Source organism: Drosophila subpulchrella, chromosome 3R (assembly GCF_014743375.2).
Source record: "Drosophila subpulchrella strain 33 F10 #4 breed RU33 chromosome 3R, RU_Dsub_v1.1 Primary Assembly, whole genome shotgun sequence".
NCBI classification, from domain to species: domain Eukaryota; kingdom Metazoa; phylum Arthropoda; class Insecta; order Diptera; family Drosophilidae; genus Drosophila; species Drosophila subpulchrella.
The window spans coordinates 4,454,450-4,477,829 of NC_050609.1; the positions used below are offsets into that span (position 1 = coordinate 4,454,450).

Below are 23,380 nucleotides of genomic sequence, written 5' to 3' on the forward strand. Positions count from 1 at the left end.
ATTTGAATTTTGCACACAATATTCTCGGCTGACAAAGTCTCGATGTCGTTGTCGTTTTTGGGGTTAACAAAGTCCTTTGCCTGGTTTTTTGGCACACTTTTGCCCGGTTGTCATTGACAGGCAGACAAAAGGCCTTTGACACCTTTTTGTGTATTCTCAACGAACGACTCTACATTTCCGTATCTGTGGGACTGGCAAATTATAATGCAAATGTCTGTCTATGTGAAGAATGCCCTTATAAATGCCTAAATCTAATAGGAAAACATAGGATGAAACTAAATAAATGGGAATTTGTTGTTTGGTTTTACTAAGCGGGTTTTGAAGTATTATTAAAAATAAAAAAATCTGTAAATAAATCAAGTTTAATAGAAATTAAAATATTTAAGAAATACATAAATATTTGAAATACCTAAAACATCTAAAAACTCGTCAAAATAAAGTTAACTTTCTTTGCTTTGGTACTTAAAAAAGTAGCCTTTCTTATAAAATAATTTAATATATAATGAACAATAGATCTAAAAACATTTTTAAAAATATTATTTTCTAACATTTCAAATACCCTATTTTCTGTGTTATTCAAATTGTGTTTAGCCAGTTCAAATACAATTTAATGAGAAAGATATCCCAGCGACTCGCCTTTGAATTTTATTGTGTTGTATCTGAAGGCCAATTAAATGCTAGAATAACGCAGAGCAATTTATGCGCATAAATATATTTTTTATGTTTTCATACCGCCAAACATGTGTATCTGTGTGAGTCTATGCGATGCGTATCTAACATGCGGATATGTAAATGTAACTCGTCTAAAAGAAAACAATCATTTCGCCATAATAAGCACTAAATATGCAGGACACACCCATCCACAGGAACCGCACAATTTCTCTTTACCTGGGAAAAATCGTTTGCCGCAACTCGTATTGATAAATATTAGTTAAAATATGAATAAATTTATAAGCGAATGTGCGCGTTTGTATAAACGTTTGGTAAACATAACGAGCTGAGTAAATTGATTGCATCACGCAATGAAGCGCGTCCTGTAAAACCACTTAAAACATGCCTCAGTACATGCCATAAACCCAAAGGCGAAAGAATCTTTCGCGAAGGATGTGGGTGCACACATCCCTTAACCCACGATGCCCCCCCCCCCCCCAGCCTTTTATTTAATGCCAAAGGAATCGCTACCCGTCGCCGTCGCCGTCGCCGCCGCAGCCGCCCAAATACACATGCAAAACCGGCAAACATTCAACCAGAGGCTATGAAATTCGATAAATATCGACAAAGTTTGGCGCTTATTGGCGCTCGGCAACCTCGAGGACGAGAACGAGGACGAGGACTCCAGTCGAGTCGCTCAGTCTTTCAGTCGGCAATGCGGCGAGAGTTTATTAGCAACAGGATGTGGGGTCTCACAAGAGCCCGGTTCTCGAGAAGACACCGCTGCACAGTGGAACCGATAATGTAAATCCGGAAGAAAAGCACAAACACAAGACGATCCGACCTGAATATGATTATTTCGACATTGATTTGGACTTAACAGTGTTTTTTCAATATTAGCAAGAATTTCTTTAAGTTAATTTACTTTACTTTAATAAAAATTTTTTTTGATAAATTAAAAAATTTTTTTTTTATTTCAAATATTCAGAGAGAATATTTACTTTTCCTTAAAGAAAATAAAAGCTTAAGATATAATTTAAATCCAAAAGAAGTTATTAAAGTATTTTCAATTTTTTAAACAGTTCTGTTTTTTTTGCGTTTTTAAATTATAAAATACAGATCTAAGCACCCACAGTAGATGCGACCATTTGAATGGAGTTTGCGAAAAAAGGAGCAACTTTGGCATAAATATGCATTTCCAGCTCCACATTCCCCCTTTCTCCATCCCATTTATCCCAGTTCCGAGTTCAATTACGCGCGTTTTCCACCTCCCCGAAATGTCGTGGCCCCGGGGGATTATCGCTTACATTTTCAGTCAAGTGTGTTCGTTTATTGTGCAAAAGTTGAGTTCGGCTCAGATCGATGCACTGTGAAAAATGTCGTACTAGAATTAGAAATCCTAATTAGAAATCGTAGAAAATATTATCAGAAAATAAAGTTTCATAGAAATTTAAACTTATTAAATAAGTCATTTTCAAATTACTATGGTTCCATTTACTTAATTTTACTTTTAAAAACACTCCTTGCCTAAAATTTTAAAATCTTTAAACTACCGTTTTATATGTAATTATAAACACAACATTTTAAGTATCTAAATCACATAGTCTTAAAATCTTACACAAATCAATATACCAAAACAAAAAATAAAAATAAGTGTTTTTCAGTGTATTAATTTGGTTCTCTTTCCTTTTACATATGACTACGTATATGGTGGATATTGTTTCGCGATTTTAGGGCGAGACTGAGGGCGGTGGGCGTGGCTAGGAAGCGGTGCGATTTTGAGGTGGAAGCTCTTGACTTTTATGATGTAAAAGTGAAAGGCAAGTTGTCGTCGCGACGTTCGTTTATTTGAAAATGTCATAGGCAGGAAATACATATATCTGCAAACACATATTTGCATGTACGGATTTGCTGAAGGGTTCCCGGATAAGTAGACTTATGAGTTATGCGAACAATGTTCGTGTTTTCAAAGAGCATAAATACGGGCATGTATATTTTCATATGTATGTAAATTGAAAAAAAATTGCATACTTGTATTTTGTTTATGTAATAGGAAATATAAGAAATAAGGCGAGTCCGTATTACATTTGTAATTTCTCCAAAAAAAAGAATCAATTTGCATTTCGTTTCTGTTCCGCCAAATTGTAACCATCAATTCAATGAACTCTCAATTGGGATTTAAATGGATGTGTGTGAAAGCCATATGTGTGGGGGGATACTTTTTCTATGGGTGTTAATTTGTTCAGAATTGGTAAATCGGTTTATGATTTTCATTGACAAGCTCTTCATAAGCTGTTCAACTTTGTTAGTAAAAATCAAATTATCTTCTAATTATCATATGTAACAGATATTTATGAAACAAGTATACATTTTTAGATTACTTTTACATTTAAGATGACGTTGAAGCAAACACATATATATTTCGGTTGTCCTGGAAATGTTGCTTTAATAATAATTAAGTTATAGCAACTTAAAGCGTTGTCATCCAAGCAATTCTAACAAAGCTTAAATTTATGGAAAAACGATATTTTATCAAGGGTATACATATACACTTCCTGTTTTTACATTTTTTTGTTTAACGCTTCCTTTGAAGGTCAATATTCAATTTTAATAGCCAAAGTTTGGTTCATGTCGTGTCAGAGATTTTTCATTTTCCGTTGTTCCTGATATGAATTTTTTTCGGCAATGTCAGAGGAGAGGCGTGACATTAGCAGCTGTCGTCACCGCGGGGTTTTCCTTTTCGGGCGACAGTGCAACATGAAACCCAGCCGAACCCCAATAACCCAACGAACTTTAGCCCATTGTCCCAACATTTTTTCAATCTCCTCCTGATGGATCACATGCAACTGCCATTGTTTTTTGTTTTTTTATCAGGGAACAGATTTTATTTTTTCCGCATTTTTGTTGTTGCTCTCGACAACAATTTGTTTTAAAGCACCAAGCAAACAGCGTAAACTTTTTAATTAATATCAAATATGAAACGTTGCCATATCCGCGAGCAACCCAAAAAATGGCCCAAAATCAAAAACCTACTGGGAACTCACACAAACGGAAGAGCCTGGCCGTGAGAAAGTGAAATGAGGCAAAGCTTGTTAAAAGTTTTAATTAAATTGATTGTCGCTTCTTTGTCTCCATTTTGGCATTATTTTCCAACGCCAAAACACTGCCAACGAGGCCTTAAATATGTCCCGAATAAAAATTAATTGCAATATGTGAAGTTTTCAAAGTACTAAGGAAGAATGTGTACAAAAGAAATGTATCTGTTAAAAATACTATAATAGGGCATATGTATAATGGCTTAACATTTTGTTAGACAATTTTTATAAATATTTAAGTGATCTTAAAATATTAAGCACATTTTGAATAATAATACTAAGCTTAGATATTGCATACCAAAAACTACAAAAGTTATGGGGATAGAATGAGAATATATTTTTTGGAGCACCCTAATGTAATATTCATATTCTATTTGTTAAAATATTATACTTTTAGCAAATTGTTTTTATTCTGATTTCAAATACTTAAAAATATATTTCGGTGTGTTGTTAGTTTGTTATTTTTAAACAGCTTGCATACACAGCACAACAATTTTATTAGTAATTTGAATTTTATATACATATACAAACATTCTTTATAGTATTTTATAGCGAAGATTTCCCCTTTTTCCATTCTATCTTCGGTATGAGATAGTCCTCTTAGTAAGGAATTCTCCTTTAAAATGTCGACTTCTTGACTTTTTATTAAATAGCGTGAAGCCCACTAGTCAAGTGGCCAATACTACATGCCTCCAAACAAGGACGCCGGCGACGCTGACATCCCGGCCATCTGCTGTCGCCCGCAGGCGAGGTTCCCAGGTGGGCGTGGTCTGCGGTCTATATGTATGACTCCACCAGACTTCCACCGACTGCCATCCCACTTAATGTAGTTGTAAATGCATAATGAGCCGCTCGGAGTCCCTTACCATCGATGAGCCGGTGATTTTTTAAAGCGGTTTAAAACGCGTGAAACGATTTTTTTTCAATATCAACCTCAATATATTCTTGATTTTACTTTAACGGCGTCATGGTGTTCGGACTTTTGTCTTGCCTTTTTTTATCGACTGCTTTTATATTATTATTTAAAAATTAATTATACGCCACGTTGGCTCGTTTGGGTTTTTTGCCGCATTACTTCGTCGCATTTTTACCGGTCGTTGCCATTTTTAATTTAAATATAAAATATTGACTTACCGCTACCCGACACCACCTGGACATATATTAAAAAATAGTTATCGCGTATTAATTTAAATTTACTTTGGCCGCTCTGAGTCCCTTCCCCACGTTCCCAACAATTTTCATGGCACATTGAAGGCTTAAAGCTGGGAAAGCCCTCTACTTCCGTCGACTATTGCCCCTTAACTTTTTGCTGGCATGTAAACAATAAGTTTCTTATACATTTTAGAAATTGTTTTTTGATTTATATATAATAAATAAATTATTGCGTAAAAAATGTAATTAAACATATATATGGCACTATCTTAATGAATAAAATATAGATTAATTTCTGTACAACAAATATTAAAATGTAGAAATGCATTCGTTTTATACATAAGTTGATTTAGAGTACTTCCTAGTCCGATAAATTTTTTTGTTTCGTTTGGCATTTCCGGCATGGAAGACCGGGTCCAAGTGAGATCGTGTACGCGAGACTCATAAAATTGTTGGCCATTTGAACGTTTTTTTGTGCTGGCCAAAGTCAAGGCATTGAAAAATAAAACGCAACCAGCAAAGGCTAATAGAAAGAGACAGATGGCGGTGCAGAGAAAGAGAGAGGGCACTAAAGGAGGGAATCGAAAATAGAAAATAGAGAAAAATCAAGCGGATGGCTGGAATTTCATACGGTTGGCATGGCCATCGTCCTTTGTACCGACCACGTCGATGTGTTGGCCCTTTTATTATATTTGCTCTCAGACATTTTTGCTCTATACCGAAAATGGGATTTTAGGATATAAAAATTATGATAGATTACCGTTGCACTCCCATGTAGTAACCACCACCCCCAGACTTATTTTTTTGCAATCCCCTGAATTCCACAATATTTGTCTACACTTTTACAATCTTCTTGAAATTCTGTTTATTTTATAAATTACTTTATATATAATTTATTTAATTCTAACCAAGCATGCCATTCTGACTAGTGAAGAGGTACATCAAAGAGTTTACGAATGATAATTAAAAAGCTTCAATAACAAATGGCATATCATTTTATTCCTTTATCATATGAATGCTATTTTAAAATAAAAAAAATTTTGAAATTTGTTTTTTAAAACTTAACATTTTTTCAGTGCTGTCCTCATCTCGTGCATCTTCGTGGAAATTGCGCCAGCTTAGCTGGGTAAAATCATTTGATGATAAAAGTGGCCCTCAATTGCTTTGCTGCTTGTTGCACGTCGTTGCTTTTCCCCTCATCTCGTTGTTATTAAATTGGAGACTGGCAAAAAGTGAAAAACTTGGTGGAGCAGAGGATGTGAAAGGACCTGGGAAAACAGCTGACACACATAACGGATCCATCTGAAATAACAATCATCTTTCATTATGTTGACTGGTTTATTATAATGTGGAATATATGGCGTTTTGATTCACTTTGCAATGGCAACGCAATAAAACAAAACACTTGTTTTTGGTTTCTTTTCATTTTAATTTGAAAAACAAATCAATGATTGATAATTCCAACTTAATCAGTAGCCTGATAGTATGCAATATTTTTAGTGGTACAGAAATCTCTTTAAGTGGAATTCTTCCGAACATCATAACAAGTTCCAACCCAAGAGATTTCTTTCACCTACGATTCTTTATGTTTCTTTTGAACTCACTAAGGTGCGTTTAGCTTGGAAATTTTGGGAACTACACCGCTGGCGCCACCTATTAGTATGTAATGTGAGTCAAGGGTGACAGTAAAAAGCTTTAAAAAGCTTTTTGACACAAAGATTAAACTCACCGTAAAAAATATTCTCATTTTTTAAATTGTTTAAATTTATTTAATGGGAAATGATTTTATAATCAACCCTTTAGGTTCAGTATTAAGTTTACAAATTGACAAATTAGTTAACGTAAATTGAAAACTACAGTGGTATGTATTTTAAAGACATATATAAAAACACAAAAAAATCGGGTAATTTTTAGACTGTTTGTTATATCTGAGTTTGTGGTTTTTTAAACAAAGGAACTTTATAAAGTAGTTCAAGTGAATGGAAAATTTTATAAACTTGAAGCGATCTGTGGTTTCCAAAATATGGTAAACTATTATAAGGTGGATTTAGTTAAATTAAAAAATAAGAAATCATATTATGTTAAAGCCGCAATGTGATTAAAAAACGAATTTATGTTACTTTTTGCAATTGTTTTGAACCAGATCTACTGACTTAATTGAAACTATGTACATTTGACCCTGATGACAACGTTTTATGTGAAAGTTTCGCAAAGTTACAAATAATAAACAATGCACACAAAAAGCACTCCCATAATAAATTTAGTATAACAAACTAAACACAGTAATTAATTTATATCATATTTGCACAAATTAACAAGATTTTTAAACATTCGTGCAATGTATATTCTGACATGCACAGACGAAAGTGTAATAAAACAAATCTTATTAAAATCTGGATGACAATTGAAGCAACGGTGAAATCATTTGCTGATAAAATCAGAGACGGCCAGTCAAAAAACCTAAAGGTTTGTTAAGCCGACTGCTCAATTTCCTACATTAATGTTTTACTCCGCTGATTTTCAAATGACCCGGAATCCATTGTATTTATTTATCAATTTTCTTCGTTTGCCAAGTGCAGCCGACTGGGACGCGATGGTCAGCCCTCGATTTTGATTTCTTCTATGGCTGAAATTATTATTTTTTAATTGGCAAGCAACAAATTGCTTCATGCATTTGTGTGAGCCACCCAGAGGTCGCCGCGATTAACCAACCGCTCAGGTTTTGTGCGACTCCAAATGAAGTCCAACTCAACACCAAAGCCTCTCTAAGGCTGCAACGATTAATCAAGTACGGTGAGACCTGAATATGTGATATGCAATATGAATTCAAGTAATAAAAGTTTCTTAGCTGGAAACTTACAAAAAATCATAATAATCATAATAATCGATTAAGCCAAACAATTCATTTTATTTAAATCTAACAAAGTATAACATCACAAATATTCGACAATATGAAAGATATGCATATAAGGAGTGTTATTAAAATTTAAAAATTAGGTTCATCCAGTCATAATCCATTATTAATATAGTTTACAACCTAAAGTGTTTGCTTAATGGTTACACTCATAAATATATTAAATATATCTTAGGATATATTTAAGAATGTATTTTATCATAAATATTTATAAAAGACAAGGGTTAAATGTTTCTTCTAGACTATTATATCTTTTTGAGAGATCCATACTTTCAGAGCTCAGCCTCTTCTTAGATATGGACTTTTATTTTGGTACCTATAGGTATATTAACAGTATATTTTTAGCCAGGTAACACCGTAGTCGTCTGGGGCCACCCGAAGTGACTCAACCAACTGCCGATCAAATGTCGCGTGCTGCCTGCCTGCGTGAGTGAGAGGGAGGGGGCGAGTGCCTCCATCCCGCTCGCACCTGCGGCGGACATTCTCCTTTGGGCCGCTCGCTAACAAGTGGCCCCGGTACTCGAAAAGCTGAGGTTCCAGCGCGAGTTTAGTTTTTGATTCAGTTTCAGGCGGTTCAGAGTTGCTTAGTCCAGCGCAATTGTTAAAAACGCTCTTTTAATTTCAGCTCTTAACGGCTTTGAATAATTTAGGCGAAATACCGTGTGAACGAAGGGTTTTACTGAGATATTCGCGTGTTAAAAGTTCTCGTTTGCTCTCAACCTCCAAGTGCTTTCCTTCTGCTCTAAAGAAATACTTTACTATATCCATTTTACAGAAGTTAATTAAACGAAAACAAAAAACCAAAAATGGGTAATTCCAGTTCCATTTGCGCCGAGCGCAATGCCATAAGGAATTTTGATGAAAATGGGTAAGGAATGAAGTGGAATAGTGCTCAAACTAAAACTGAGCAAAAGGCAACTTAAAACTAAAGAAGAGTAAAAATGCGAGAGTTGGTTGAAAAGTTCGTCTCTAACTAAATTTATTAGTTTGACAAACCCTTTTTGTAATAAAATACAAATAAATATTTTATATTAAATATACGGTCTTTGAAAATACAATATCTGAAAAATTTGCTGATAAATCACATACTGGAACTTAAATAAATCAACTAAAATGTGGCTTAAATCTCCAAAACCGAATATAATTTCCCTGTTTTCTGTTAATTAAAAATCCTCCATAAGAATCTTTCCTGAGCTTGTAGATTAACCCAGCAATGACCTGGCTTTTTTTAGTGCAAACCCTAAGCAAAGAACCGCCCATGATCACACCCCCTTCATAAATCCATTTATTGAGGTATCATTAGTGTTTAATGATGCGCTTTACTAGAATTTTATCAGCGACTCACCGACGCTTCGATTAAAAAAAGCAATTCATGGCACGCGCCATCCCACCCATCGATATGAAATCGGTACACCACATCTATAATTACCCATTTTCGAATTAAATACAGAGTAACAGCAGCGACAGGTGTGTTTTGCTCACGAAAGTCCTCGTCAAAATAAAGACTGAATTCGTTATAAGCACAGCTGAGGTAAATTGTTAGTATTTATGAAGGTTACTCGGACCCACAGATGTGTGAAGTATTCCAATTCATTCGCCTGTCGTGTTTTACTTTCAATTTTTGTGTAATAATTGAACGGAGCAGCCATCGAACCCACCGGGCGTATGAGTGACTCAAGTGCAAAGTGAGAGGGGCGGGGACTCACACGATTCGGGACACTGAAGGTTAAGGTTAAGGCTTCAATTCGGCCCGGCTCGTAATTAGGTTTTCACATTGAACCGTCTCTTTACATAATTTATACATATTAATAAATCACTAACTTGGCAGGAATCGTTGGGAAAAACAAAATTAACAGGTACTCTATTTGGTACATATGTACAATGTAAATTGTACCTACTATAAGCTAACAAGAATTGAGTTCAACAAACTAGTTTCTAACTAACTCAACCATTACGGAATTATACAAAAGTTAATAAGAAATCTTAAATGTAGTTTTGATAATTACTTAGTAATTAATTATAATGTATCAGTTTTTTATCTTTTTAATGTTAATATTTTAGTATTGGTATTTGTTTCAATTTTTTAATAGTATTTTTATAATATTTTTTGAGAAGTATACCGAATCTGATGTGCAGAGGCAATGTGATAATAATATTGCATATAGTTATGTATAAACTTATTTACTCATTAAAAAAGTGGTTAACTTTCAAAAATGTTTAATTCTAATAATATTATCACGCCCTCTGCTGTTGTCCCGGAATATTTTTCACATGTTTTTCACGCCGCATCGCAATGTTTTCCGAGTCCCAGACAAATGATAAGACTGGTAATTATTATTGTTATTATACGCCACAGGTTCATACTTTTAATAGTGTATGTACAGATAAGTGCTTGTACCGCCCTTATCAGTCAGCTGATTTCCCCCCGCCCACGAATAGAAACGATCCAACTAATCTGAGAGAGAAAGAGCACGGAAAGCAAACAGAGTTCGCAAAAGTGTAAAATGTAAAAGAGAAGAAGACTCGAAGGCAAAACAAATCGAACATTGTGGCTCAGTTTAGCACGAAAGCTGTAGCAACTCAGACAAACAGCATACAGCATATAGCGAGATAATCGCCGGGGAAATCAATATCAAAAGTTAGCGTAGGACAAGTAGAACATCACCAGTGCACGCCATGTACTCGATCCTCCAACGCTGTTCCGGAATCAGAAAAACCTTTGGACGGCTGTGAGTGAAAGACAAAAACAATCAAATAACAAGAATAATATTGTACCATAATCGTCTGGGCACAATGGGACCATGATGCAAGAGGGTGTGTTTCTGGATCCGCGATAATCAGTGTCACTTTGTCACTTTGATTATCGGCTCCCATCGCGAAGGCCTGTCTGCGGAGCATCACCTCATCGGGTTTACTGGGGCTTAAAACAGTGCCTGCATATGGTCATACATATGTATGTACATTGTACTGATGTATGCACTTTGCAAGGGCTCTAAAAGCTTGATAAGGAAATTGTAACGGAAAATACCCTTACAGATTCAGTTTCAACTAATTCTAACAATAATGTATAAAAAAATTAAGATTACCTTAGATTACTCAATCAAAGCCACCTTATTATATAATGTTATTAATGTATAATGACTTCTGAATTTTAATTGACAGCAAAAAAGATTGAAAATTTCCCATTTGTAAACAGTATACTTGAACTAATTCGTTTCTTATTTATAGATTTAAAAAAGTGTCAATTGTGAATCCCATTTTTGAAACAAACGATTATTACATTTTGAAAGATATACAAAGCTAAGCATTTAAACATTTTTTTATAATTAAAAATAAATAAATTATTATCATTATAATACATTTTTTTTTGAGAGGTAAACCATTGGAAAAACGATTGTACTTCAATATCGTATAGATACATATGTACTGTACAATATTGGCATTTGAATTCTAAAAAAAATCACGCATACGACATGTTGGACATCTGTAATATTACAGATGCCAGCTTACAACTCTTTAAAATGTATGATTTTCACAAACTTTTCGTAGCACACTTTTTAGTTAAATAGTATAGTTGGTGCTATAGAAAATCGAAATTTACCGTTTGAAAGAGTATCCCAAAGTCGCCGACAAAGTTGGCAATGCCGTCCCGCCCGCATTGACATTCATTCAGACTCGATGCGCTCAGTGTTTTTTTCTCTAATTGAATTACGGAGAATGACAGAGAAAATATCTCGCATTCGCATGCCGCCAGCACAATTCCGCTATTGTCCGCTCTCCCAATCTCCCACTCTCACTCCCACTCTCGCCACCCAACCACCCACTCACCCCCTGTCTTGTCTGCTCTCTCTCTCGCCCTTAGCACGCCGGTATACCCCACAGCCAACAATTCCCAGAGTCCTTCCAATGGCCAAATAACGCCACTGCACACACACCACAACCACGGGAAAGAGCGGGAGCACGGCTACTACAAGACCACAATTCCCGTTGGAAGCTCGCTCAGCGGCAGCACCAATAATGGCGAGAGCAGCAATGGCTGCTCTCACTGCCAAACCCGAACAGCTGATGTCCACCTCTCTCCCACCAACAATAACAACAACCACAACAAGAATGCACACACCCAACTCACGGAGAGCCAGAGCTGTGGTTGTAGTAGTCGTGTGTGTAAAAATCATACGACTACAACGACAACCACACTCGAATACGAACTTTCCAATTTCGCAAAACTAACGACACGAATCACAACGCAAAGTTCCGCCGAAGTCGCAACATCGACGGATACGGGAACGGATAGGGATACAAGCTCGAATCCGAATACTCATACGGATCAGGGTGATATAGCCACTGTCAGCGATTTGCCCAAGGGTCTGCCGTTATCCTCGCGACATCACTGGAACCAACTGCAGCGCAGCCTGCACGCCCTCCACCACCAACAACAACAACAACAACAGCAACTACGTTCTTACAGTAGCGATAGTCGTACAAATTTGGAAGACAACATGAGTAATCCCGTGACAAATCTGGATAAGTACGCCCAGCGCGATCGCCTGGGAATTTGGGGAACTGGCGACAACGAAGTCGTCGGCAGCATCTCCGGATTCGCACGACTTTTCGACAAGCGCTACTCAAAGGTAAGTTCTAAATTCTCGTTGGTTCCCAAGTTCTTTAGTTCTCCGGTTCCATACCATACTGCCATCCCCTTTGCCGCGGGGTTTTGGGTTTAGTGGAAAAGTACCAGGCAAAGGTATTGGGGTGGGTTCTCGGGTTCGGGTTCTCGGTTTTCGGTGTTGGGTGTCAAAAGGGCGAGAATTCTACTAAACGCGGGGAATTTTAATAGAACGCTGTGTTTAGGGAAATATTTAAAGGAGGACAAACCCGGAAATTTGTTTTACAAATCACCTGTTTTCGTTGGTGTAACAGAAAGTATATTTTTATAAGAATCTTGATTAGGAATACCTATTCTTTAAATTCAAAGGCCCTTCTTCTTTAAAATTGCGTCTACTTTTTGTAGGCCACCTGCTATTCTTAGCACATGTACGAGCATAAAAATTTCCAATTCATAATACATAAATAACTATTAAGCGGAAACGTCAGCTGATGAATTCAGAGCAAAAAAAGATACTTTTTGGCAGTGGCTTTTTTCGGCAAGTGGTGAGGGTGACCTTTAGATGACATAGGGAGCAAAAGAGATAGCAAATGGCACACGCGCCACTCTGGAAGACCAAAGCTCAATGTTTTTGTCATATGTATATTTTTTGGGTTTTTTATTTTTTTATGATGGCCGTCAAAGGCGGCGAAAATCGATAGCCAACTTTTATAATTGAGCCAATTAAACGTCTGTCGAATAGTGGAATTGTAGGGTGTGGAACGGTTAGTACGAATCAGTCACGCAGAATTCGTTTACAAATTTATCTCAGATTGCAATTTCAAGTTCAATGCTTGTGCATTTTTTCTGCTTGCATTGGATTTTACGCTATTTTCCCACAGAGACATGAATGAGCTAATGCACGAATTGTTGCAGGAAGTATTAGAGAGCACTTCTAAGAGCGAGGGCGCATGGGCTTTGGGTTTGTTTTTTGGGATGTTCCCACAGTAAAATAAAATTTGTTAAAATTAGGTTTTAGAAATAAGAATATTTACATAAAAATACATTTATTTGTTGATGTCAAGTGTATTTATTCAACAAATTGTAAAATCTATCAAATATACCCCACAACCCTTAAAAAAATTATAATTGAAGAAATATAGAAATTGAAAAATGTTGAAATCCGAATATTTAAAGGTGTAAAAAAAATAATTGGTCATATAACTTTAAATAGAAAAATGTGGAAAATTAATAAGCAAACGGGCAATGATTTTTTATTGTGCAACACCTAAATAAGCTATCTTAAAGGCGGAAAATCCATAACGTAAACAGCAGTTCTAGGAACAATGAAGAGGCTCTCCAAAATTTGGTTTCCCCATAGCAATATCAATAAAGATTTTGTCGACTTGCGTCAGGCCATAATGTCATGATTTTTTGCCAACACGAATATTAATAATTCAACCAGAAGTTATCTTGGCAAGTTTTCTTATCATGAGTGCACCACTTGAGTACCATGTACTACCGTTTGTTATTACTTCTTACACGCTCCCCCCAAGTGACACCTGTTTATCTCAAGGTTCTCCCCGAAAAGCAGAGGCTTGTTTTGGTTTCCCTAAGTTCCCCTATGGAAAGTTTTCGAGTTCTAATCTGTTCAAAACAAACAACGCAAAATCAAACCCAACAGCAAAAACTGACCTACATTCAGTAATAAATTTAACTTTGTTTCGAACAAAGAACTGAATGACGATAATCCCCATTCGGTATCAGCCATATATACATTTATATTATACATTTATCTGTGTGTTTGCCCACACCAAATACAGTTAGCGAATAGAAAATTATTTGCATTTATAGATTTTTGTTTGTCTCCTGCTTATACGCTCTTTTTGCCCTAGGTTTGTGCTTTGTAATTTATTGCTGGTCTGAGGAAATTAAAAATTTAAACAAATTCAAGCGGTCAATGTGCCGAAAGAGCAGAGAGCTCGAGACTTGTTGAAATAGTTGGATTATTTCATTGTTTACCCCATGATTTATCGGTATTGGTTGTTTATATTGGGCAAGCAGAGAAAGAACAATATATAGTGTACTTGTCAATGGCTAGGAATTGTAAAGGTGCTTTGAACAAATGATATTGGGGCGATTCGTGGAAATAGGTGCGATATTATGATTGGGATTTACACAGAGTGAAAATTAAGCCGAAATTTCTTCATCATATTATATTATTTAAACATGTTTTTCATATCTTCTACGTATCTATTAAATTTGGCATATTTTTATACGTTCTTATTTCTATCAAAAAATGTTAATGCCTAATTATTTGAATTTTCGTTTTTTCCCCTGTGACTCATTTCTTTCAATGCAAAGTAGCTCGTATGATCCGCTTCCGGCAGAGTTCCCATCATTTGTTGAAGAATAGCCTGTTTCACTGGCGCATCCTTCATCATTCCACACTGTCTGACCCACAAAAGACTGTAGTTTACCTGCTGAGAAACAAAAAAAGGTCTTTTCATCATCTCACCTTTGTGGAGGAAACAGTTCGCCTGAGATTGCCTGTTGTGTCTATTTCGACTTGTGCTGATTAAAGCGACGCTTTCGTCATTTGAATCGCATTCAAAGTTCAGAGACAGACTGCCGTTGGTAGCCGACTTAATGATAAGCTATAGGTATAATGGGGATCATGATTGCGATCATGATGATCGAACTGGTCGCGCCAGACTGTGAAAAAAAAATCAGCTGAGCGCGCGCTAATTCGTGTTTTGGTTCGTTTTTGGTTTTGCTCCGATTTTGTCTATTTTCGATGTTTTCTTTTCTTTTTGCAATATCATCATATCATGCGAAATGTGTATGCGTAATCTCGGAGTTGCCCATTACGTATACGCATGTCTAAATGCCATATACTATATAGGGAAGGAATATACCTCTATACTAACTAAATATGTTGGAAATTCATCGAATCAACATCAGATAAAAGATATTTCTGTTTAATATTGTGTTTTTAAGGGTTTGTCAATTAGTCTATACAAATTAAATCTTCATATTGTTGAAATTGATTGATTATATTTGAATTTTTTTTATTAGGTTCAATTGATGAACATATAATATATAATTTCTAATATCTTTCTGTAAAAAAAGATTTTATTATTTTAACTGCTAGCTTGAGTTTGGTGACTTTATGTACATATGATGCAAGCTCGGATGTTTGGAGCGGTATAAGTGGAATGGAGAGTGGGGAATACTTGTTGCCAGGCGGTTCGTGAACACTTTCGCACGCTTATCGACGGTCGTGTGTCGCTTTCAATGTCAACGGTGTCGTTCTCTCGATTTTTTATAGTATTTCACCAGCCCACCGATGACGTAGTACCATGATAATGGTTAATTCCTGGCTCTTGAATTATTTTTTATGGGGACCACTCGAGTGTTTATTGTCCGAACAGCAAATACAGAACTAATTGAATTTAATACGTACGAAACTTGACACACGGACTTCCCTCTAAACGATTATAAACCTTTATTAGTTTAAATTTCAGTTTTTATTCGAGGGATCTTATTTCTTTAACTTTATATTTACGCGCAACTGAGAATTCTCTTCTGAAATCGAAGGTTTTGTTTGCTACTGAGAATTCTCTTTTGAAATCGAAGGTTTTGTAAAAGTAATAAAAAGAAAAAGAAGTTTTCTGGATTACAAAGCTTATTTTTTTTTATAAACTCCATAAGATTTATGAGAGTGCAACTCTCACCATGAATATGCAGGAAAAGGACTCTTGTCATCAAAACTAAGCTAATTTGTGGTCAAAATAAGTATTTTCCCAAAAAGCCGACTCATGTTGAAGGTTAAGTTGTGGGTGCCATTATTTTATAGATTAAAAATGGTTTTCTTTGCCTGTCATCATGAATATGAAAAAAATCCCATGTCCCTACAACTAAGCTAAGTTGTGGTCAACTGATATATCTTCAAAAAGCTGATTCATGATGAGTTTGTTATATAACGTCCTACAAAAACATAAATGTCATAATGATACTAATAATCTAAAAAAAATATTTATTTAACTAAAATAATTTGAATTACCTAAAGTAAATAACGATAATAACAAACATTAAAATGTTGATAATTTAATACGTTGCGTGACAGAAATGAAAAAAAGTTAATTAAATTCAAAATGACTATAAATGATAGATGACTTAATAACTATAATTTTAAATAATTACTAAATTCGAGATAAAGAGAAAAATAACTAAGTTTACGTAATACCCCTTTTGAGAAAAAAATTTTTGTGTTGAACAACCAAAAAACTACTGTTTTACCTGCGATTTGGCTGAAACCGCATGATTGATGGTTTTAAAATTAAAATTTACATGTTAATCACTCAAGGTTAAAATTAAATGTACCAAGAAACTTGTAATAAACTTTGACATTATTCAAAGCCTTCGTATGGGCACGATTTGCAAACAGCTGCTACTTGCTGAATTACTTAAAGCACGAGTAATTATTTCCTAATGTGCATATTAGCAGGCACATCCGTAATCGTAATGCCACATAATGCAACGTAATTTGTGTTTGAATGCCAACGTGCAAGTATTTTGTATCCACCTATGTGACCCAGTGAAAAGTTTGAAATAACGCCCCCAACATAATCCCGGGTTGTTTTGTCCATTTCGATAATAACCGCAGCAATTACGGAGCAAAAAACTTTCAAAAAGTAGTCATAATAGTGCGTGTGAAACGAGGCCAACGCTGAGTCATTTCCCCTCAAAATACTGTGCTTACAGTAAAGTTCCCATTGCAAATCGTATTTCAGTTTAAATTCTACATCGACTTGTCGCTAGAACTTGACTTTGAACTTGAAACCCGACTCGTGCCTGGGCGGGAGATCTATCTCATCGGATCTGTGAAGGTCGGGTGATAACTCCTACCGTCTCGGTGGCCAGTTCCAGCCGGATTGTCTAGAATATATAGGGGCGCGTGCTCGGGAGTAAATGAGTCCACCTATGCAGATAAGCAGAGGCGAACTTTTCCACCATCCCACTTTTGTTTGTTTTGTTTTGTTCTACAATCATTTTATGGGGCGATCAGGCCATTCGAACTGAGTACAAGATTTAAACATTCAAAAGGGAAATATCAGAATGTATACATGGGTTTATTACTCGGGGTGCAAAGCAAGTAAACAAATGGTTTACATATTATATCAGTAAGTATTTTTACTTAAATGTTATAGAAATGTTCTCAGATTTCGCTAGTACCATCTAATATAATTTAGCTTTTTGAAGCAGATCATTATAGGACCTTCTAATCTTGGTGATTTTATTAATATAATTTAAAATTAATAATAAATAATAGTTCTAAAACTAATTTTGACATATTTATTAATTTCAGGGCCTGGCTTTCACGCACGAGGAACGCCAGCAGTTGGGCATCCATGGCCTGCTGCCCTACGTGGTGCGGGAGGCGAATGAGCAGGTAGAGCACTGCCGCGCCCTCCTGGATCGGCTGGACCAGGACCTGGACAAGTACATGTACCTGATCAACCTGTCCGAGAGGCACGAGAGGCTTTTCTACAAGGTCCTGAGCTCCGACATCGGCCACATGATGCCTTTGGTGTACACACCCACCGTGGGATTGGCCTGCCAGCGTTACAGCCTGATCTACCAGTCCGCCAAGGGCATGTTCATCTCCATCAAGGACAAGGGACACATCTACGATGTGCTGAAGAACTGGCCGGAAACGGATATCCGTGCGATTGTGGTCACGGATGGTGAGCGCATCCTGGGATTGGGAGATCTGGGCGCCAACGGAATGGGCATCCCCGTGGGCAAACTGTCCCTGTACACGGCTTTGGCCGGCATCAAGCCATCGCAGTGCCTGCCCATCACCTTGGATGTGGGCACCAATACCGAGACCCTGCTGGAGGATCCCCTTTACATTGGTCTGCGCGAGCGTAGGGTCACTGGAGCCGTCTACGATGAGTTCGTGGATGAGTTCATGCACGCCTGCGTGCGTCGCTTTGGCCAGAACTGCCTGATCCAGTTCGAGGACTTTGCCAATGCCAATGCCTTCAAGCTGCTGTCCAAGTACCGCGACTCCTTCTGCACCTTTAACGATGATATCCAGGGAACTGCTTCGGTGGCCGTAGCTGGACTGCTGGCCTCGCTGAAGATCAAGAAGACCCAGCTGAGCGATAACACCCTGTTGTTCTTGGGCGCCGGAGAGGCGGCTCTGGGTATTGCCAACCTGTGCCTGATGGCCATGAAGGCCGAGGGTCTGTCCGAGGAGGAGGCCAAGACCCGCATCTGGATGGTGGACAGGTAAATACACAGCTTATTTATATAAAATCTATACCTAAATACTAATGAATCTATTCTTTTTAGCCGTGGTGTCATCGTCCGCGATCGCCCAAAGGGTGGACTCACCGAGCACAAGCTGCACTTTGCCCAGCTGCACGAACCCATCGATACCTTGGCGGAGGCGGTGCGCAAGGTGCGTCCCAATGTTCTGATCGGAGCTGCTGCCCAGGGTGGGGCCTTCAACCAGGAGATCCTGGAGCTGATGGCCGACATCAATGAGACCCCTATCATCTTTGCCCTGTCCAATCCGACCAGCAAGGCGGAATGCACCGCCGAGGAGGCCTATACCCACACCAAGGGTCGCTGCATCTTCGCCAGTGGATCGCCTTTTGCCCCCGTGACGTACAACAACAAGAAGTATTACCCGGGTCAGGGCAACAACTCGTACATTTTCCCCGGAGTGGCATTGGGTGTCTTGTGCGCCGGCATGCTCACCATTCCCGAAGAGGTCTTCTTGGTTGCCGCGGAGCGTTTGGCCGAGATCGTCTCCAAGGATGACCTGGCCAAGGGCAGCTTGTATCCACCACTCAACTCCATTGTCAGCTGCTCGGTGGCCATCGCCGAAAAGATCGTTGAGTATGCCTATAAGAACGGATTGGCCACCATCCGTCCCGAGCCGGCCAATAAGCTGGCCTTCATCAAGGCCCAGATGTACGACCTGGACTATCAGCGCTCAGTGCCCGCCACCTATAAGATGTAGATCCAGATGGAGATCCATTCCGCCTACCCCGAAAACCAAAAGGAGTGGCCATCGCAGATATTCGGCACGGGCGGCGAGCAGCAACCATGTTATTTATTTTATATTGTCGCACATCTGTCGTCTAGCATATAGCTAAATTTGTATCGCGCCTAACCAACCACCCACTATCCACCAACCACTAGCCCCTGTTCGCAGCCCGATAGATTATTATGAAGAAAATGGAAAAAATGGAATGTCTATAACCCGCGGCGAAAAATTTTTTATGATGTTGAGTCTATGTAAATGGGATATTGATCTACTAGATATGTAAACAAATTTTATGTTATCTTGAAAAACACAAACTACTCTAAGAAACTACAAATAAAAGTATAATAATATACCTCAAATGTATGTTTTTTAATGGGAGGAGTAAGTAGCTTAATAATATAACGTTTATATTTTCAAATGGGAGAAACCTAATTGAAAACATTATTAACAAGCTTATCAAAATATATAAAACAACTCTTTATAAATTTTGTTAATTTATTACGTTTAAATATTTTGCTTAAAAGTTTATTGATTTAAAAAATCGATAATGAGAAGGTAATCGTCGATACTTGCCGCCGATAATAGGGATGGACTAAGTTACAACAAGCCTTTCGCAATTTTAATTTTTATGTCACTGAGTAGAGAATACACGAGAAACAAATATATTTGGCATTTATAATTAAAATAAAACTTGCGAAACAAAAGAACTTGTTCATTTTAAAAGATTGTTTTAGTTTTAAAGTTCTAGACATAGGACTTTTTGAAATGGGTGTTACACACTTTCTCAATCAAAATGTAGCTCGATAAAATTCGTACCAAATTTACAAAATTTAAAAAGATTTATATCTTTTGAAGTCTAAAAAAGCTAGATCTAGCTAAAAAGTATCTGCATTTGCCATACTGGATGGAATACCCTTTACCACCGCATGCTGGTGGTATTTTTGGTATTTTCAGTACATTTAGTGTTGAATAAATTAACAAGCCTTCTAAACAACAAAAGGTGGAACATGCAAGAGCTCAAGGTGCGTGGTGTAAATAGATTGGAAATAGTGTACATAATATAAACTATATATCATCTACATAATCATTACAGCAACGGTTTGAGCGACGCCAATGGGCGGATGAACTGAAGCAAAAACAGGTGAGTGCCGTGTTGAAAAGCAGAGGCTATAAATAAACCCCTTTAACTAATGCATAATGCATAACAAACCAGGTAATCCAAGACCACCTGCTGCACAAGATCCTGTACTCCAAGCGCCTGCTGGTGGACCATGTGGAGGCACTGGAGCAGTGCATGCAGGAGCTGCAGGCCTCTTCGAAACCCGGCCGGCAACTGGTGACCACAAGGAACGCCTGTCTGATACTGGGAGGCACTCTTTTGGAGCACCTGATAACCCCCAGGGGCATCCGGTACACCATGGTGCCATCCATTCTCCTGACGGGCACCTTTGCTGCCCTGTGCGCCGTTAAGAGTGTCTTTGTTTGCCGGAATAAAATCGTGGAACGCAAGTTGGAGCAGCTGGTCAAGACCATCGATGAATTCGGCAACTGCATTCGGCGGAACATGACCTACTTTCAGGAGATCATCATCATGAAACAGGCCGAGCTTATAGAGTAACCAAGGCGCCTATGATAGTTATATATGTATTGCTAACCATAACTCTCTACAGATCCCGTCAGATCGAGCGGGCCTGGGATTGCATAACGGCCGCCAAGGAGGTTACCGAGATTCTATATGATGCCACCCGCAAACTGGAAACGGATTATCCTTTGCCGGCGAAATACGGAACCTATTATGCGCCCATGGAGGAACTGCGGGAGTGCGAGTACTTCAAGAACAATGTCACGGACTACAGTCCCAAGCACATAAAGGTACGAATAGGTAGATAGTGGTGTGTATGTATGGTTTTAGTATCTTTCAACAGAAGCAAATTATTGAGACGGCGAAGTTCCAGCTCCTCTTTTAAATATTAGAATTAGTTTCATAGTTACTACAATTTTTATTTCAAAGTTTAATGTTATTTAAAAAACTAAACACCTGTAAACTATCAGTTTAATACTAAGCCTGATTATATCAAATGGTTTATAGACATTGATTACAAGCCAACTTTTATTATTCACAGTGCACATTGTAATCGTTAATGACACACTCAGCTGATAGCTGTAATCATATAACACTTGTTCAGTCATTAAAAGCAATTAGAGTTGAATTCGGTAATAGAAATAAATCCATATGCTAAATTGAGTGATATCTAAAAGTCAGCCGAATATCTTAAACAGTACTAACCTGCTGTTAAATATACTTTAAAAAATTAAAAAAATCATTTCTATATTTTCTCAGGATTTCCACAACATCTTTGCCTATGTGCAGTCTCAGTACCTGCTCCGGCTGGCCCTCACCATCACCACTCGACCCTCGATCTCCCAGCTGAGCGAGGATCTGGTGAAGATCGACTGCCTAGTGCGGCAGCTGGTCCAGGAGGAGGAGCAGCACTTCAGCAACCTTGCACTGGCCATGCAGAACAGGAAGCAGATGGAACTGGCTGAGTTGAATGCGACCAGAACGGAGCAGCAGCGTAGTGGACCAATCGCTGTGCTGCAGCATTCCTCACTGAAGCTGAGCGCCTGCATGGTGGCCGTGGCCGGAGAATGCCAGGCTCTGGACGTTACCCTGCAGCAACTGACGGCCACGGAGGCAGCGAAGAGGAACAACTCCAAGGAGCTGGTGGCTGTGGCCAATAACATGCATGGCATCGAAAATGCCTTGGCCGTTTGTTGTGATGATTTCCAGCGATTGATGCTGGTCTACAACAAATTCCTGCACAGTCAGCTGAATTTGGAGGGTGACTTGCCGAAACCCAAGCAGGATCAGGACGATGAGTTTCCCGAGAGCATTCTCAGGGTGGAATTCTCACAGAATGTCGATGGACCGCAGCAGAAGGATGACTTCTATGCCTACATGTACGATGAGAACGAGGAGCATCAGTTCGAGGACGAGCAAAATGCCCCGTTTCCTTCGCCCGAAAAGGAGCTGCTTAACTTCGAGAAGCGCATCACCAAAGGACGTTTTAAGCCTGTCCTTAAACAGCTCAAGGATCGCATCGATCCCATAAGACAGGTGATGCTGGAAAAGGAGCGCGAGGTCCTGACCTCCAAGGGCATCGATGTGGACGAGCTCTTTGGCAAAATGGAAAACATGGAGCAGCAGCAGGAGGACAACCGACTGGCTGATACCAAAGCCTCTCCCCTTTGCGATTCCTCATCCAACTCGGATTCTGATTCCGCCGACGAGGAGGCCTTCCAGCGACGCAGCAAACAGCACAAGGAGCGTGATAACTTCGCCGAAATGCGCCAGTTTCTGGCCCAGAAGCAGGCCATCAATCTGTTTAAGCTACCACCACCACCGGTGGCCGCCGCCGAGGAGGAGCTGCTCGAAAGCGAATGCTAGGCTGTTCGGTTCGTTGGTCACATGCCTACTATCTCCTTTGCTCTGGGTATTATCTGTTTAAGCTTTTATCAATTATTTAGCCAACTGTGGAGATAAACCGCGCGCCAAGCGACGCCTCTTGACCCTGAACTCCATATCCTGCCTTTCGGTTGTTTCTCAGTTTATGTTTCCTAGCCATTTTTAAACTCAATATTGCAAGCAAAAAATAAAAAGTGAGAATAATTTGTGAAAATCCATGGGCATGGCCACTCATCTTACATTAACTTTATTGACTTCTTGTCAAACATGAATTTTCTTTATTTTAACTCTTAAAAATACAGTTTTTGCTTGAAATATAAAAGTTAAGCTGAAATTTTAATTTAACAATTGTATAAACTACTTGTTCATAAACACAAAAAAATCTTTTCATTTATTATCTTAAAGAAATATAGATAAATAAAATACACACCTTATAGAGAACCATTTGCAA

At 38.1% G+C, this 23,380-nt stretch overlaps 2 protein-coding genes across 2 annotated transcripts; both read left to right on the forward strand.

Moving 5' to 3' along the window:
* The first annotated feature begins 8,603 nt into the window (after positions 1-8,603).
* Positions 8,604-19,817, forward strand: LOC119548559 (NADP-dependent malic enzyme). Its single transcript, XM_037855864.1, has 4 exons — positions 8,604-8,680; positions 11,675-12,443; positions 17,769-18,697; positions 18,761-19,817. The coding sequence occupies exons 1-4, from the start codon at positions 8,619-8,621 to the stop codon at positions 19,434-19,436; spliced, it is 2,436 nt and encodes an 811-aa protein (XP_037711792.1). The 5' UTR covers positions 8,604-8,618; the 3' UTR covers positions 19,437-19,817.
* Positions 19,818-20,303: 486 nt separating this feature from the next.
* LOC119548968 lies at positions 20,304-23,362 on the forward strand. The gene is made up of 5 exons (XM_037856562.1): positions 20,304-20,485; positions 20,557-20,604; positions 20,677-21,077; positions 21,134-21,335; positions 21,805-23,362. Exons 1-5 carry the CDS (start codon positions 20,390-20,392, stop codon positions 22,909-22,911), a joined length of 1,854 nt encoding a protein of 617 aa, XP_037712490.1. The 5' UTR covers positions 20,304-20,389; the 3' UTR covers positions 22,912-23,362.
* Positions 23,363-23,380: the final 18 nt, after the last annotated feature.

Excerpts from the sequence above, each read along its gene's own strand:
- LOC119548968 (XM_037856562.1), top strand. The coding sequence starts at position 20,390 with ATGCTGGTGGTATTTTTGGTATTTTCAGTACATTTAGTGTTGAATAAA. Across the intron at positions 20,605-20,676 it reads ATGAACTGAAGCAAAAACAG|GTAATCCAAGACCACCTGCT; the intron begins GTGAGTGCCGTG and ends ATAACAAACCAG. Across the intron at positions 21,078-21,133 it reads AAACAGGCCGAGCTTATAGA|ATCCCGTCAGATCGAGCGGG; the intron begins GTAACCAAGGCG and ends AACTCTCTACAG.
- LOC119548559 (XM_037855864.1), top strand. The coding sequence starts at position 8,619 with ATGGGTAATTCCAGTTCCATTTGCGCCGAGCGCAATGCCATAAGGAAT. Across the intron at positions 8,681-11,674 it reads AGGAATTTTGATGAAAATGG|CACGCCGGTATACCCCACAG; the intron begins GTAAGGAATGAA and ends TCTCGCCCTTAG. Across the intron at positions 12,444-17,768 it reads TCGACAAGCGCTACTCAAAG|GGCCTGGCTTTCACGCACGA; the intron begins GTAAGTTCTAAA and ends TATTAATTTCAG.